The sequence below is a fragment of the Myotis yumanensis genome, unplaced genomic scaffold, assembly GCF_028538775.1.
Source record: "Myotis yumanensis isolate MYYU_CA2020_CCGP unplaced genomic scaffold, mMyoYum1.0.hap1 SCAF_10, whole genome shotgun sequence".
NCBI lineage: Eukaryota > Metazoa > Chordata > Mammalia > Chiroptera > Vespertilionidae > Myotis > Myotis yumanensis.
Window position 1 is genome coordinate 40,292,855 of NW_027223761.1, and position 13,541 is coordinate 40,306,395.

At 40.9% G+C, this 13,541-nt stretch overlaps 1 protein-coding gene across 1 annotated transcript in view; it reads right to left on the minus strand.

Annotated features, from left to right (window-relative positions):
• Positions 1–332: 332 nt before the first annotated feature.
• The window catches only part of LOC139018404 (uncharacterized), a 44,996-nt gene continuing 31,787 nt past the window's right edge, over positions 333–13,541 (minus strand). Inside the window, exons 9-15 of the mRNA XM_070427017.1 lie at positions 11,076–11,803; positions 10,407–10,502; positions 9,568–9,771; positions 5,170–5,192; positions 2,057–2,157; positions 1,733–1,759; positions 333–1,480 (exon numbers count right to left, since the gene is read on the minus strand). Of these exons, the coding sequence (XP_070283118.1) occupies positions 885–1,480; positions 1,733–1,759; positions 2,057–2,157; positions 5,170–5,192; positions 9,568–9,771; positions 10,407–10,502; positions 11,076–11,803 (1,775 nt within the window). The 3' untranslated portion in view covers positions 333–884. The remainder of the gene's footprint in view (positions 1,481–1,732; positions 1,760–2,056; positions 2,158–5,169; positions 5,193–9,567; positions 9,772–10,406; positions 10,503–11,075; positions 11,804–13,541) is intronic.

Here is a 13,541-nt window from a genome sequence, read left to right on the forward strand (position 1 = left end):
TGGACAGATCTTGTAAATTCAAACGTTTGTGTTTTCTGACCCATTCCCAATAATGAGCCTTAAAACAGTCCCAGCCTCCACGTAAAAAGTTCTGTAACACAAGATTGGGACTGGAGTAGTCTTGACAGCAGATCTGGGAACTTGACAAGTAAGCTTCAGTAGAATCATTTTCTGTTCCTCTGAAGGGCACACATCCGTTGCACAGGACACTGACACAGCTCATACTTTTCAGTTATTATGAGAGCAAATATTTATTAAAATAGTGCAGGACTCTTAAAAATGTGCTTTACATTGAGTAATGTTAGTTTCACACAACTATGTTTAGAATTAGGTGCAGTTTAAAATCCAATTTTTATTTTATGAGAAGAAAAAAAATGTATCCATCATTACACACCTTGTAAGAGAAGAGAGGATTTAAACTCTGAGCACAAAATTTTCACTCTGAGTACAAATATTACATTTGTTTCCCCCCCCCCCCCTCAACATCCCCCCAAATATTTTCTGGACAACCTTCTGTATGTCGGGCAACAAACAGACATACACTCAAACACTCCTCAGTTGTGGTGGTGATTATGGATTGTCCTAAGGCCATGGTTGGTACCTCTTCAAGTTAGTGATAAAGGAAGATATGGAGAAATGGGAGGGCATAGATATTATACTAGTACTTCTCTGTTTTTAAGAGTGACTGCGTGTCTTTTGCTGATAATACAGAAAATGTGTAACTGAGTAAATAAGCTTCTCTTCTAAGCCAAGAATCAACAGACATTCTACAGAAGGGAGACAGCAAGGAAGAGAAGGTCTGAATGGAGCAGTGAGCTCAGGTGCAGGTGATGAGCCTCAGGGCAAGGGTCGCTACACAGAAGTGAGTGAGGAAAGGAGAATGTTCAGGAGCTTGGTGGGCACAGAGTCATGGGAGCTGGGCAGTTCCAAGGATTGAAATAGGGATAAACGGTCTGGGAAAAGTGACATTTAGAGAACTTGTAGATGAGTGACCCATGGTTTGTGACATTAAAAAATGAGACAGTGTTTGCTTCATAGTCTAGGAAAACCCCAACTCGACAGGGAGGAACAGACATGGAAAGAGTCAAGACCTTGGGGTCAGAGGTAGAAGAGTCCTCAAAGGCATTGTACTCAGATTCATTCTGCAACCCTACAACCCAGTAGCCATTTTCAGGTCTGAATCTGTAGTAAGCATTTAGGTAATTTACATCTGGGTTAAAAACAAAACCAGAGCTTTTTTTTCTATTGAGATTACTTGTTTTGCTGTACACTCCCAGGATCCAGGCAATCTTCTTGGATACATCAACTTCCCAGTAATATTTTCCTGAGGAGAAATTTTGGCTGCCCAAGACATCAAGAGCAGAAAAATCACGCGGATATACATTCCAAAACATAAAATAGTTCCCAACAGTCACTTGTCTCCTATCTTCAGAAATGATAATATCCGAAAGAGTGTTGAGTGGATTAAACATCAAGTCCACTGTAGGAAAAAATACACAGTCAGGTGAATTAAATATGGCATGTGTCTTGTGACATTGTGAGAAGGAATATGGGAAACTGACTTGAAGGAACATGAGTTAAGGGGTCAATGATGAGTAGATCAGTTAAGAACTGCTGTATGTATACCTGTTTGGATGGAACACATGTAACTAAGATCATGGGACCTAAGAGTAAGCACAGCCTCTGAAAAGGGATCAGAACATGGTGATTTGAAGAACCTGTAACTTCTTACCCCAGTAGCTTTGGGCTTCTGCCAGCTCTGAAATGACAAAAGTTTCAATGATGTTGTTAGAAGCAAAAAGGAAACTCTAATTCCCATCCTCTCTTGAGTCGGAACAGGGTAGGGAAAGCCTATGATGCTGTCAGCTGGTGAAGGAGGACAGCTGGTCATTCCCACTTAGATGTGTTCACATTTTCAGCACAGGGTATCGGGGTCTTCTTGTGAGGCCTACCTCATCACTTTTTATCCTCATATAGAAAAGTACCCATTACCCCATGTACTCTGGTACTGTAAGAATCCCCCCCCCCCCCACATCCTTCCTCTAGCTCTCCTCACCTTTAAACACTTGCAGCATCCAAGGCAGATCTGGACATCGGAATGCATTCTTTAGTTTCTTGGAAACAACTTTTGGCTTCTTCAAGGTCCAGATCTCACTCCTAGAGAAGATAAAAATTGATCCCTCACACTTCTTACCTTGTGTCTCTCCAAGACCACTGTCTCTCTCACCTTTCATTCCACTGATGCCTTCTCACTTGAATCCTCTTCAATGAAAAGCCTGAGGGAGATACAGGTGAGAGTCCTGACACTGCAACCAGAAGGAATGTCTTCGTGCCTACCTTTCTATTTACTCTCTGTGTGACCTTGGGAAGGACTTCTCATAAAGCTCATGTTCTTCCTTCCCAAATGGAAAAATTAACCCCATACTCTCTTCCTCTTAAAATAATACACTATTAGATGTACTGGTGGTACCTTTAAAAGTTGTTTGGTGCCTCTAATAAAAAGTATTTCACATATGGAGGAGTGCCATCTCAGTGCTTCCTCCAGGAAGAGGCCAAGGATAATGGTGCCCAGGCAGGTGCTTAGTGGAGATGCTCTAGAACAGGGGTGGGCAAACTTTTTGACTCGAGGGCCACAATGGGTTCTTAAACTGGACCGGAGGGCCGGAACAAAAGCATGGATGGAGTGTTTGTGTGAACTAATATAAATTCAAAGTAAACATCATTACATAAAAGGGTACGGTCTTTTTTTTTTTTTTTTTTTTTTTTTAGTTTTATTCATTTCAAACAGGCTGGATCCGGCCCGCAGGCCATAGTTTGCCCACAGCTGCTCTAGAACCTAGTTTGCAAAACTATGTCTATTATTCCAGTACAGATGCTGAGTACCCTATATAATAAAGAGGTAAGATGCAAACTGACCCTCATTCTGTAATGCCACCTCAAGATGGCAGCGTGCACAGCAGGGGAAGGGGAGCAGGGCAGAGCCAGCGGCCACTCTGTATGGCTTCTGCTGGGGTTTCCATGGCCCTGTGTGCATGCTGCAGGGGCAGGGCCCAGTGGCTGCTGCACATGGCCCAGAGGGGGGCATCGGGGCAGCACTCCAGGACTTGGGGCCATCCCATGGTGCACTGGCCAAACGGGGGGCCCTGGGACTTGGGGCAGTCCCATGGCACGTGGGCGGGAAGAGCTAGGGAGGGGTTCCAAATCTTGCGCGATTCCATGGGAAGGGTCACTAGTAACATATAAAGTCACATTCTCTTCTGGGAAATCATTTCAAACATTTGGGAAAGGGGAAGATAATACATCCAAATTACTAATGGTCAGAATTTCATATGCTTGATGCTGCCAAGAGGGTAGGCAACTTTAGGCAAAGGAAGCCATTTTCCCTAAAAGTTGCTAACACATGTAAAAAGAAAAGAAATTTATTATTGACACCAGAACTAAAGTCACTGTTCCCTGAGATTTGAGTCTTTCATTTATTTATTATTAATTAATTAATTAATTAATTAATTGCAATCCAAAGAACATCACCTAGAAAGACCTTGTTTCACTATAGAGAAATGGATATGTAAGGAAAATGTCCTTGTAGAAGATTTGGGAGCCTATGAGGTAAAGAGGAAAAGATCTTCCCTGTGATAAGACAGACACCTGTTAAATATAGAAGGAAGAGATTAAGGTTTGACTAAAACGAGTGAAGTTATGGTATTCTGATACTGTAACCTATTCTTTCTTTCAAATCATTTTTTATTTTTCAATTACAGTTGACATACAATATTATGTTAGTTTCAGGTGTTCATTCCAGTGATTTGACATTATAAAACTTACTAAGTAATCATCCCCCAAAATCTCATACCTATCTGACACCATACAAAGTTATTTCACCCATCGGAATGTTCTCTGTATCTATGAGTCTGTTTCAGTTCTGCTTGTTTATTTTTAGATTTAATTGTTGACAGATATGTTTTTATTGGCATTTTATTGTTCATATTTGTAATTTTTATTTTTCATTCTTCTTAAAGAATACCCTTCAACATTTCATGTAATACTGGTTTGGTGGTAATGAGCTCCTTTAGCTTTTTCTGGTCTAGGAAGCTCTTTACCTGACCTTTAATTCTAAATGAGAGCTTTGCAGGGTAGAGTAATCTTGGTAGTAGCTCCTTGCTTTTCATCATTTTGAATATTTCATGGCACTCCCTTCTGGCCTGCAAAGTTTCTGGTGAGAAATCACCTGAAAATCTTATGGGAGCTCCCTTGTAGGTAACTAACTACTTTTCTCTTGCTGCTTTTGAGATTCTCACTTTTGCCTGGTTAGAGCGTCAACATATGAACCAGGAGCTAATGGTTTGATTTCTGGTCCGGGCATATGCCCGGGTTGTGGACTTGATTTCCAGTGTGGGGTGTGCAGGAGGCAGCTGGTCAATGATTCTCTTTTACCATTGATGTTCCTATCCCTCTCTTCCTCTCCCTTCCTCTCTGAAATCAATAAAAATATATTTTTTTAAAAAGATTCTTATTTTGTCTTTAACCTTTGACATTTTAAAAATTTAAATATATACTTATTGTTGACAGTATTACAGATATCTTCCATTCCCCTCACCCCTTATCCCTCTTTGGCCAGCCTCTACCCCTCCAAGGCCTTCATTAAACTATTGTCTGTGTCCATGGCCTATGCATATAAGTATATAAGTTCTTTGGTTTATCTCTTCTTGTCCCCCCCCCCCCCACCACCCTGAGATATGTCTGTCTGTTTCTAGCCTCCATGGCTTGGATCTTATTCTATTGGTCAATTCATTTTGGTCATTAGATTCCACAAATAAGGGAGTTCATGTGATATTCCTTTTCTCTTATTGGCTTATTTCACTTAACATAATAGTCTCCAGGTGGCATTTTAATTATAATGTGTCTTGGTGTAGGCCTCTTTGGATTCTTCTTGTTTGGGACTCTTACTTCTAATGCTTCTCTTATCCCCAAATCTGTGATCTCCCACCACCCAAATTCCATCACATTACAAAGTTTCACCTGTTATCAACAATTTGAAATACTGTAATACCCAAGTTTACCACATCTGTGATTTTTTAAAATTGTGATTGATTCAAGATTACTCTTAAAGTTATAATTTTGTCATCATACAAAACAAAAAAAAGGACCATGCTTGGTCTCACACACACATACCTTTTTAAGGTGTTAATCATATCCTGGAGAAAAGAGAGAAAACATAAGTCAAGAGTAAGGTTGCCAGGTTTAGAAAATTAAAATGGCTAGCTAAAATGTAATTTTGAATAAATCATAAATATGTTTCAATATAAGCATGACTTCTGAAATATTTAAGATACTCGTACACTAAAAAAATAATGTGTTATTTATCTGAAATTCAAATTTAGCTATACATCCCTTATTTTGTCTAGCAACATCAAAGGAGTAATAAGTCTTCCTACCTTTCAAAGTTTTACTCACTTTCCTCTTCACATCCCTAGCACCCCTTGATCTGGTGTAAATAAATAGATGGTCAGAATATAGGTAGGGGACAAACTGGAGAGATAAGACCCAGACCAGCCATCTTAGAGACTCATTTAAGGATAATGAAAATATGCTTCCAGGATCTGAAGACAGTACATATTTAAAAGAAAGAGAGGAGCCTACTATTTCTTTATACACATTCATGAGAATACCCCCTTAATTTATTATTATTTTATATATTCCAGTGAAAAAGGAAAATTTATTTTTTAGACATAATTCCAAACTCTGGGGAATCAAAGATGATTAATCAATAATTACATTCCTCAGGATGTATATTTTTCTTTTGCTGTAGGAACAAGCAAACTAGCACTTCAAGCAAATGTTTTTCCCTGTCTTCTACTCATTTCATACATTCTACACACTACCCTAAGGGAATCTCATCAATGTGAAATTATACTATAAGTCACAGAAACCAGCAGCAGAGAAAGTCTAAAATGAAATTTACTGTTTCCCAGCCATTTACATTCCATTGTCCAGAATACTATCAATATCTATTTCATCACTGTCTTTAATTAAAAAGTGTATCTTAGCCTGCCTGTGCTTCAGTGGTTGAGCATCAACCCATTAACCAAGAGATCAGGGTACATGCCTGAGGTGCAGGCTCAATCCCAGGAGAGGGCATGCAGGAGGGAGCTGGTCAATGATTCTCTCTCATCATTGATGTTTCTATCTCTCTCTCCCTTTCCCTTTCTCTGAAATCAGTAAAAACATATTTTTAAAAAAATGTTTTAAAAGTCCATCTTACTCTGAATTCCAATATTGTATTAAACCAGTTCAGTCCCTATGCTAAGCTTCTTTTAGCCATCTACTCTTTCCCATCATAACATTATTTGCTTTATTTATTTGAACAAAAATACACCAATATATTTGGTTTCCCCCTCTTTAGTCTAAACCCTTTTATACCAACAAAGCCTTGGTTACTAGTTGGCTGTACCTGCTCAAAAAGTTTTACACTCTGTATTAGGTTTTTGTTGTTATTGTATCTGACAAAAAAACAGCCAGAACTGCCTTAAATTTAAAAGAAAAACTCAGGCAACAGGCAGAACTTTTGTATTAGCTAGATTTCTAGAAAAAAATCTTGTCACTAGGGTCTGTTCTTTCTCAAAATTCTATTTTCTACCTGCTATTTGGACTTTCTTTTCATTCTCTATATGGCATCAACTGAAACATCCTTGTTTAAGTGATAATCCTAAACATATCACCTAGCAGAAAAGATAATTTCTCTTTCTAGGCATAACAATAAAATTCTAAGGCATACAGATCATTGCCCTGAATGGGTCAGGTGCATATCTTAAAATAATTACTGCATTTTTGGAATAGATATGCTATTTTAGGAATTAAATATGCTGATTTACCTAGAATTGAGAGACACATATATCCCTCACATATATTGATTTTCTCAACCCTAATCAACTACATGGACAGATGGTAGAGATGGGTTCCTCAAAAGGTAATTCAAAAGATGGTTACCAACACACACAAAAAAAAGTAATTGAATGATGTTGGATAGACAAACAACTGTCTCATGCAGAAACTGTCTATTTCTTAACAGACTGCCATCTTCTTACTCTATAAAAATATCAGCAGGCTTTAAATAAAAATTAGCAAGATATAAAAAAAGTTTCATAGAAAATTCTATGGATCTAGGAGAGTGTTTCTGGCCCAGGTAATTGCAATGGGGTCTGCTCTGTACTCTGTAGCTGGATGAGCAGTATCTCTGGCCTCTACCCACTAGATGGCAGTACAATTCTTAGACCCCTGGGACACCCATTTCTTAAAATGGTCTCCTTAGAAAACAACTGATTTAGTAGTACAATAGAATTGTTTTGAATTGAATAGAATTGTTTCACTTTTTTTCAAACAATTTTGAAGGGGAAGAAATGTTCTATGAAACCACAATAATAGAAAACTTAGAGTATGAGTGCAAAAATATAAAGATTCATGTGAAAGAGTGATCATCTAGAAATATAATATAGCAAATTGGATTTTGACAAAGGTACCAAAATAATTCAGTGGAGGAAGGGAGAGTTTTTTCAATAAATGTCAAACTCCATCTATACATGGTTTAACAATTCAATATATTTATACAATTCTTTGAATTGTATTCTTACAATGAGTAGGTTTTTTATATAATTTATACATCAAAAACATGTTTTTAAAAAAGAAGTAATGCCCTAACTGGTTTGGCTCAGTGGATAGAGTGTCGGCCTGGGGACTGAAAGGTGCCAGGTTCAATTCCGGTCAAGGGCATGTACCTTGGTTGCAGGCACATCCCCAATAGGGGGTGTGCAGGAGGCAGCTGATCGATGTTTCTCTCTTATCGATGTTTCTAACTCTCTATTCCTCTCCCTTCCTCTCTGTAAAAAATCAATAAAAAATATATTTTTTTAAAAAAAGTAGTAATGATCCAGCAAATAGAAATTAATTACTTCAGTATTTGAAATGAAGTTAAGAGATTCTTGTTCAGTTATCTAAAAAGAATGCAAGAGGTCAAACAGAGAAATGAAATATCCTGAATTTCCAATATGTTTCATAGCTTAAGATCACAGTCATGAAGTTAATTCCATGAAAAAAAATTAACACTCATACTAGGTTCAATTCATTTATTGAGTCTCTATACGTTTCCCCCTAATCCTTTCCTAGACAGCGCATGCGCGCGTGCACACACACACACACACAGAAGCACACATACATATTCATACATGCTCATCCTTCACACAGGTGTTATTACATTTTCCACCTCTTAACAAAACAATAACAAAATCAAACATAAAGAGAGATATGAATTGTTTGATTAAGCTTAATGAAAAAAATGCCTTACAAATGCTAGATCACAGATAATAGAAGCCTATAAAAATCTTCTTTCAAAAGATTTCATAGCCTTTTATAAAATAACTAGAGGTCCGGTGCACAAAAAAATTTGTGCACTCGGAGGGGTCCCTCAGCCCGGCCTATGCCCTCTCGCAGTCTGGGACCCCTCGGAGAATGTCCACCTTCTGGCTTAGGCCTGCTCCCTGGGGGATCAGGCCCAAGCTGGCAGTCAGACATCCCTCTGGCAGCCTGGCAGCCCTTGGGGGATGTCCACTTGTCAGTGGGGAGCAGGCCTAAGCTGAAGTGGCAGCCTGGCTTGTGGCGATGGAGGAAGCCAAGCTTCCCACTGGCCCTGAGCCAGCTGCGGCCTCTGCTCATGGCAACAAAGTTTCAATTATAGAAGACAAATAAATCTCAGATACCTGCTTCCAGCCAGCCTCCACTGGGAGCTTGGGTGGTTGGGGGCTGTGGCCAGCCTGCAAACAGCCATCAGCCCCTCACCCAGGATGGCCACACTCTCATGGGGTGAGGGTCCCTGCTGGGGGGCGTGGCCAGCCTGCAAACTGCCATCAGCCACTCACCCAGACTGGCCAGGTATCCCAGCAGGACCCCCGCCCCCTGAAGGGGGTGTGGCCAGCCTGAAAACGACCCTCAGCCCCTCACCCAGGCTGGCCAGGCACTCCTATATAATAAAAGAGTAATATGAAAATTGACCCTAACAGAAGAATGACTGGGAATGACTGGTCACTATGACACACACTGACCACCAGGGGGCAGATGTTCAATGCAGGAGCTGCCCCCTGGTGGTCAGTGCGCTCCCACAGGGGGAGCTCTGCTCAGCCACAAGCCAGGCTGATGGCTGCCAGCACAGCGGTGGTGGTGGGAGCCTCTCCCGCATCCTTAGCAGCACTAAGGATGTCCGACTGCAGCTTAGGCCTGCTCTCCACTGGCAAGTGGACATTCCCCAAGGGCTGCTGGGCTGCCAGAGGGATGTCTGACTGCCAGCTTAGGCCCAATCCCCAAGGAATGGGCCTAAGCCAGCAGGTGGACATCCTCCGAGGGGTCCCAGACTGCAAGAGGGCACAGGCCGGGCTGAAGGACACCCCTGAGTGCACAAATTGTAGTGCACCGGGTCTCTAGTCTTTTAATAAGGAAGAAAATGCAGATACGAAGAGGGGAAGGAAGCTTAATCTCTGTGATTTCCTCAAATCACATATATAGGTGCTCCGGCCCAAGTCCTACCTGCAGCCTGTCCATTGATGATTCACACATATGATGTTGGAGATCTGAGATGAGCTCTCTCATGTACTGCCTCTGCTGGACCACCTCCAAGTTACCCAGCACATGCACTTCGTCTTCCCACAGCTTTTGCAGCTCCATTTGCTCCTCCCTGTCCAGGATGTCTCCCATTTCATCAAACCCTTTCTGAATCCTCTCTCTCTCAGTCTGCATGTGATTCATTGGGGAAGAGAAGAGGAAGAAGCAGTCAGTCGGTCCAGCTGAGTTGGGCCTTGGAATCCAAGACAAAAGCTATTTTCCTCCGGCACTTAGGAGGTAAAAGAAAATGAGCCATTCCTGGGAAAAGCATTTTCCCAACTCTTTTCCCTTGAGCTGCTCCCAAAGTAATTCATTCAAGTTTACTTTCTCAAGGCCCACCAGGAAACACAATGTGCTTCCTGAATGAGACTTGGATTGCAGTCACCTGTCTTGGATAATCATGCCACACTGCATATGAAACTCCTCTACCCATATCTCTGAAACAGGGAATCGGAGCCTTCCTTAACGCTTCTTCTGGAAGTATCAGAACCTCAAACTTGATGACTGAAATGGGACACGAATTTATGAATTATTTTTACATTGGTCTTCTCTATGTCTTTGCCTCTAAATAGTTGCTTTCACTTGGGAGTATCTACTCTGTAGCTCCCAACTCTTAATAGGAATGGAACTGAATGAGGACTGAGCAAAAGTCTTCTCGACTCATTAATTCTGAGGTCACAAGGAGGAAGGGGCATCCTTGTGATTGGACAAGGTGCTGCTCAGTTTGCTGTTTTAGAGCTGCCTCAAGAATAATGTCTTTTTACCTTCCAGGTAGCTCTCTCTTCATTGATGACAGCTTCCAACTCCTCAACTTCCTGCTGCTCCTGTGCAAGCCTATCCAGAGCTGCCTCTAGCTTCTCCTGTGAGAAAGGAACCACCAAAGTCAAGCTATGAGCTTTCTCAGCACCTGGATAGAGGATAAATGGAGAAGAAATCAGGCTCAGCTCAGAAAAGACTAGAATTTCAGAACTGAAGCTAGCAATTAGAACTGAGAATGCAGACAGAAATCTGAGGAAGTATGTGTGTCCTTTATCCCAGGGTGATGCAAGTTTCCATCTCTGTATCAAGAGTAGCTTGGATTTCTCTTTTCCTAGAGAAAGAGCTGGTCCTGAAGCAGGCAAAGTCCTTTCTCCTCAAGAACACTCTTCCCAGATCTAACCAACCATGTTCCTAAAAGTTCCATATGTTCATGGGGGCAATCAGAATTTACCTTGAGAAATTCTCACTCATACAACTTCTCTTTGATATGCATATTACTGAAGAGAATGAATGAATGCACAGCAATGTCCCTCAGGCCTCAGAAGCTGAGCCAAGGATATCAAAGAGAATGCAGCACTCAGTTCTATGATGACAAGGGAAAGAAATAGGATTAAGCAGTAAAGATTTCACTTCAGGTAACATTCTGCCCAATGTTTCCACACTCTGGGGCCTACCTGACATTCCTTGACCACCTCCTCCACGAGGGATATTTGGTGACCTGGGTGCTCCTGGACACAATGGCTGCAAATGGCCTTCCCATCCTCCTTACAGAAGAGATGGCGATTCTCCCCATGTTGCTCACAGCGACCATGTTGCTCACAGAGATCATGTTGTTCACAGAGATCATGTTGCTCACAGAGAGCATGTTGCTCACAGAGATCATGTTGTTCACAGAGATCATGTTGCTCACAGCGATCATGTTGCTCACAGAGATCATGTTGTTCACAGAGATCATGTTGTTCACAGAGATCATGTTGCTCACAGAGATCATGTTGCTCACAGAGATCACTCCTCTGCTGCTGGTGTGGCCACATGTTGAGTTCTCTGATTTTCTTCACTATGTTGTCCAACCCCTTATTAGGCATGAAGTGCCAAGGGTCGTATGTGCTCTGGCACACAGGACAGCGACATTGCCCTCCAAAGAAGCTCTCTGACTCATGTGCAGCGATGCAGGCTTGGCAGAAGCTGTGGCCACAGTCCAGGCTCAGGGGTTCTATCAGGAGCTTCAGGCAGATGCGGCAGGTCACCTCCTCGTTTATGCTCCCCTGTGATAGAAAATCCATTTCTATGCTCCCCTGGCTTCTTCCTGTCCTGGCTCCAGAGGCTCCTCTTGCTTTCAGACTCCTGCAAGGCTGGGAATATTGAAGGGGGCAGGATAAGAAAGGCAGGAATAGAAAGAGTACTGATTGGGCAGACATTTAGAACAGGACAAAACATTAATATTCAGCAAAGAAAGGAAAAGAGAAAGAGAGAAGAAGAGTAGTCAGTAACAATGAAAAGGTCCCTTTGTAATGATTTCAAACACTTTACTCTTAGTGTAGGTCACATGACAAATTTTACCCCATCAAGGCAGTGATTGCTGTTTTCTCTTTTTCTAATGGATAGAGGACAAATTGAGGGCCTTTTTACCAAAAGCTTTGTGTCACTCATCATTAGTCTTTTTCTTTTCTTCTTCATTTTTTTTTAAAATCATTAGTCTTTTCTATACTTTTCTATTCTCAAGCACATCCAGCATGTTATATACACGAATCATGCTTTTACATTGCTCTTCTCTCTGTGTGACTTACTTTATTTGAACAGTTGTACTGAGTTATATTTACATCACATGCATTCATTTTAGAGTACAGTAATTTCTTTCTTTTTTTAAAAATATATTTTATTGCATTTTTTACAGAGAGGAAGGGAAAGGATAGAGAGTTAGAAGCATCGATGAGAGAGAAACATCGGTCAGCTGCCTTCTGCACACCCCCCACTGGGGATGTGCCCACAACCAAGGTACATGCCCTTGACCAGAATCGAACCTGGGACCCTTCAGTCTGCAGGCCGACGCTCTCTCCACTGAGCCAAACCGGTCAGGGCTAGAGTACAGTAATTTCTTTTTTTTTTTTTTTTTAGTAATTTCTAATAAATTTATGAAACAGAATAACTATCCCCACAGTCCAATTCTAGAACATACTATTTCTTAAAAACAAACCTAATGCCATTAGAGTCACCCTTTCTGAACCTGAGCCTCAGGCTACCATTAACCTCACCTTGTTTTTGTAGAATTACCTTTACTGATCAGCGCGTAAGAGTAGAATTTTAATATATGGTCATTTAAGTCTGATTTCTTTCACTTTGCATGTGTAATAAAGATTAATCTCTCCAGCCTTTCCCATAAAAAATTTTTTATATTAAAAGCACAAAAATCCAATGCCATCTGAGAGATTTTGCATTTGCTTGTCTCTAGATGGGATGATCTTCTGCATGATGTCAGTATGACTCCTTTTTACATTTTATTTTGTCTTCACCTCACATGTCCTCTTATCAGAATGGCCTAATCTAACTTATCTATAGCAAAACTGCCAATACACTTCCTGTGCATTTGATATATATTTCTTATTTCAACTACCTAATTTATAACATCTTTCTTTAACTGCTCAGCTCTTCTTTTTATTTTTTTATTTTTTTAATATATTTTTATTAATTTCAGAGAGGAAGGGAGAGGGAGAGAGAGATAGAAACATCAATGATGAGAGAGAATCATTGATTGGCTGCCTCCTGCATGTCCCCTACCGGGGATCAAGTCTGAAACCTTGGCATGTGCCCTTGACCAGAATAGAACCTGTGACCCTTCAGTCTGCAGGCTAATTCTCTATCCACTGAGCCAAACCAGCTACGGCTACCTCTTCTTTTTTAAAAGTAATTCATGCATTAGATTGGTCAGTGTTTTGTCTGTTGGTGTTTTCTCAGTATCTAGAACAATGCATCACAGGAACACAGTGTTTGATGAATAAATAAAACCAGAAGCTCCTTGCTCCCCATCTCTCAATAGATGAGCATCTGGTAGACATTTTCTTTCAGCTTTCATCTTTATTCCCATTAACCTGAAAAGTGTTTACCTGTTAACACACCTGTGCCTCACAGAGCCTTCCTATGCA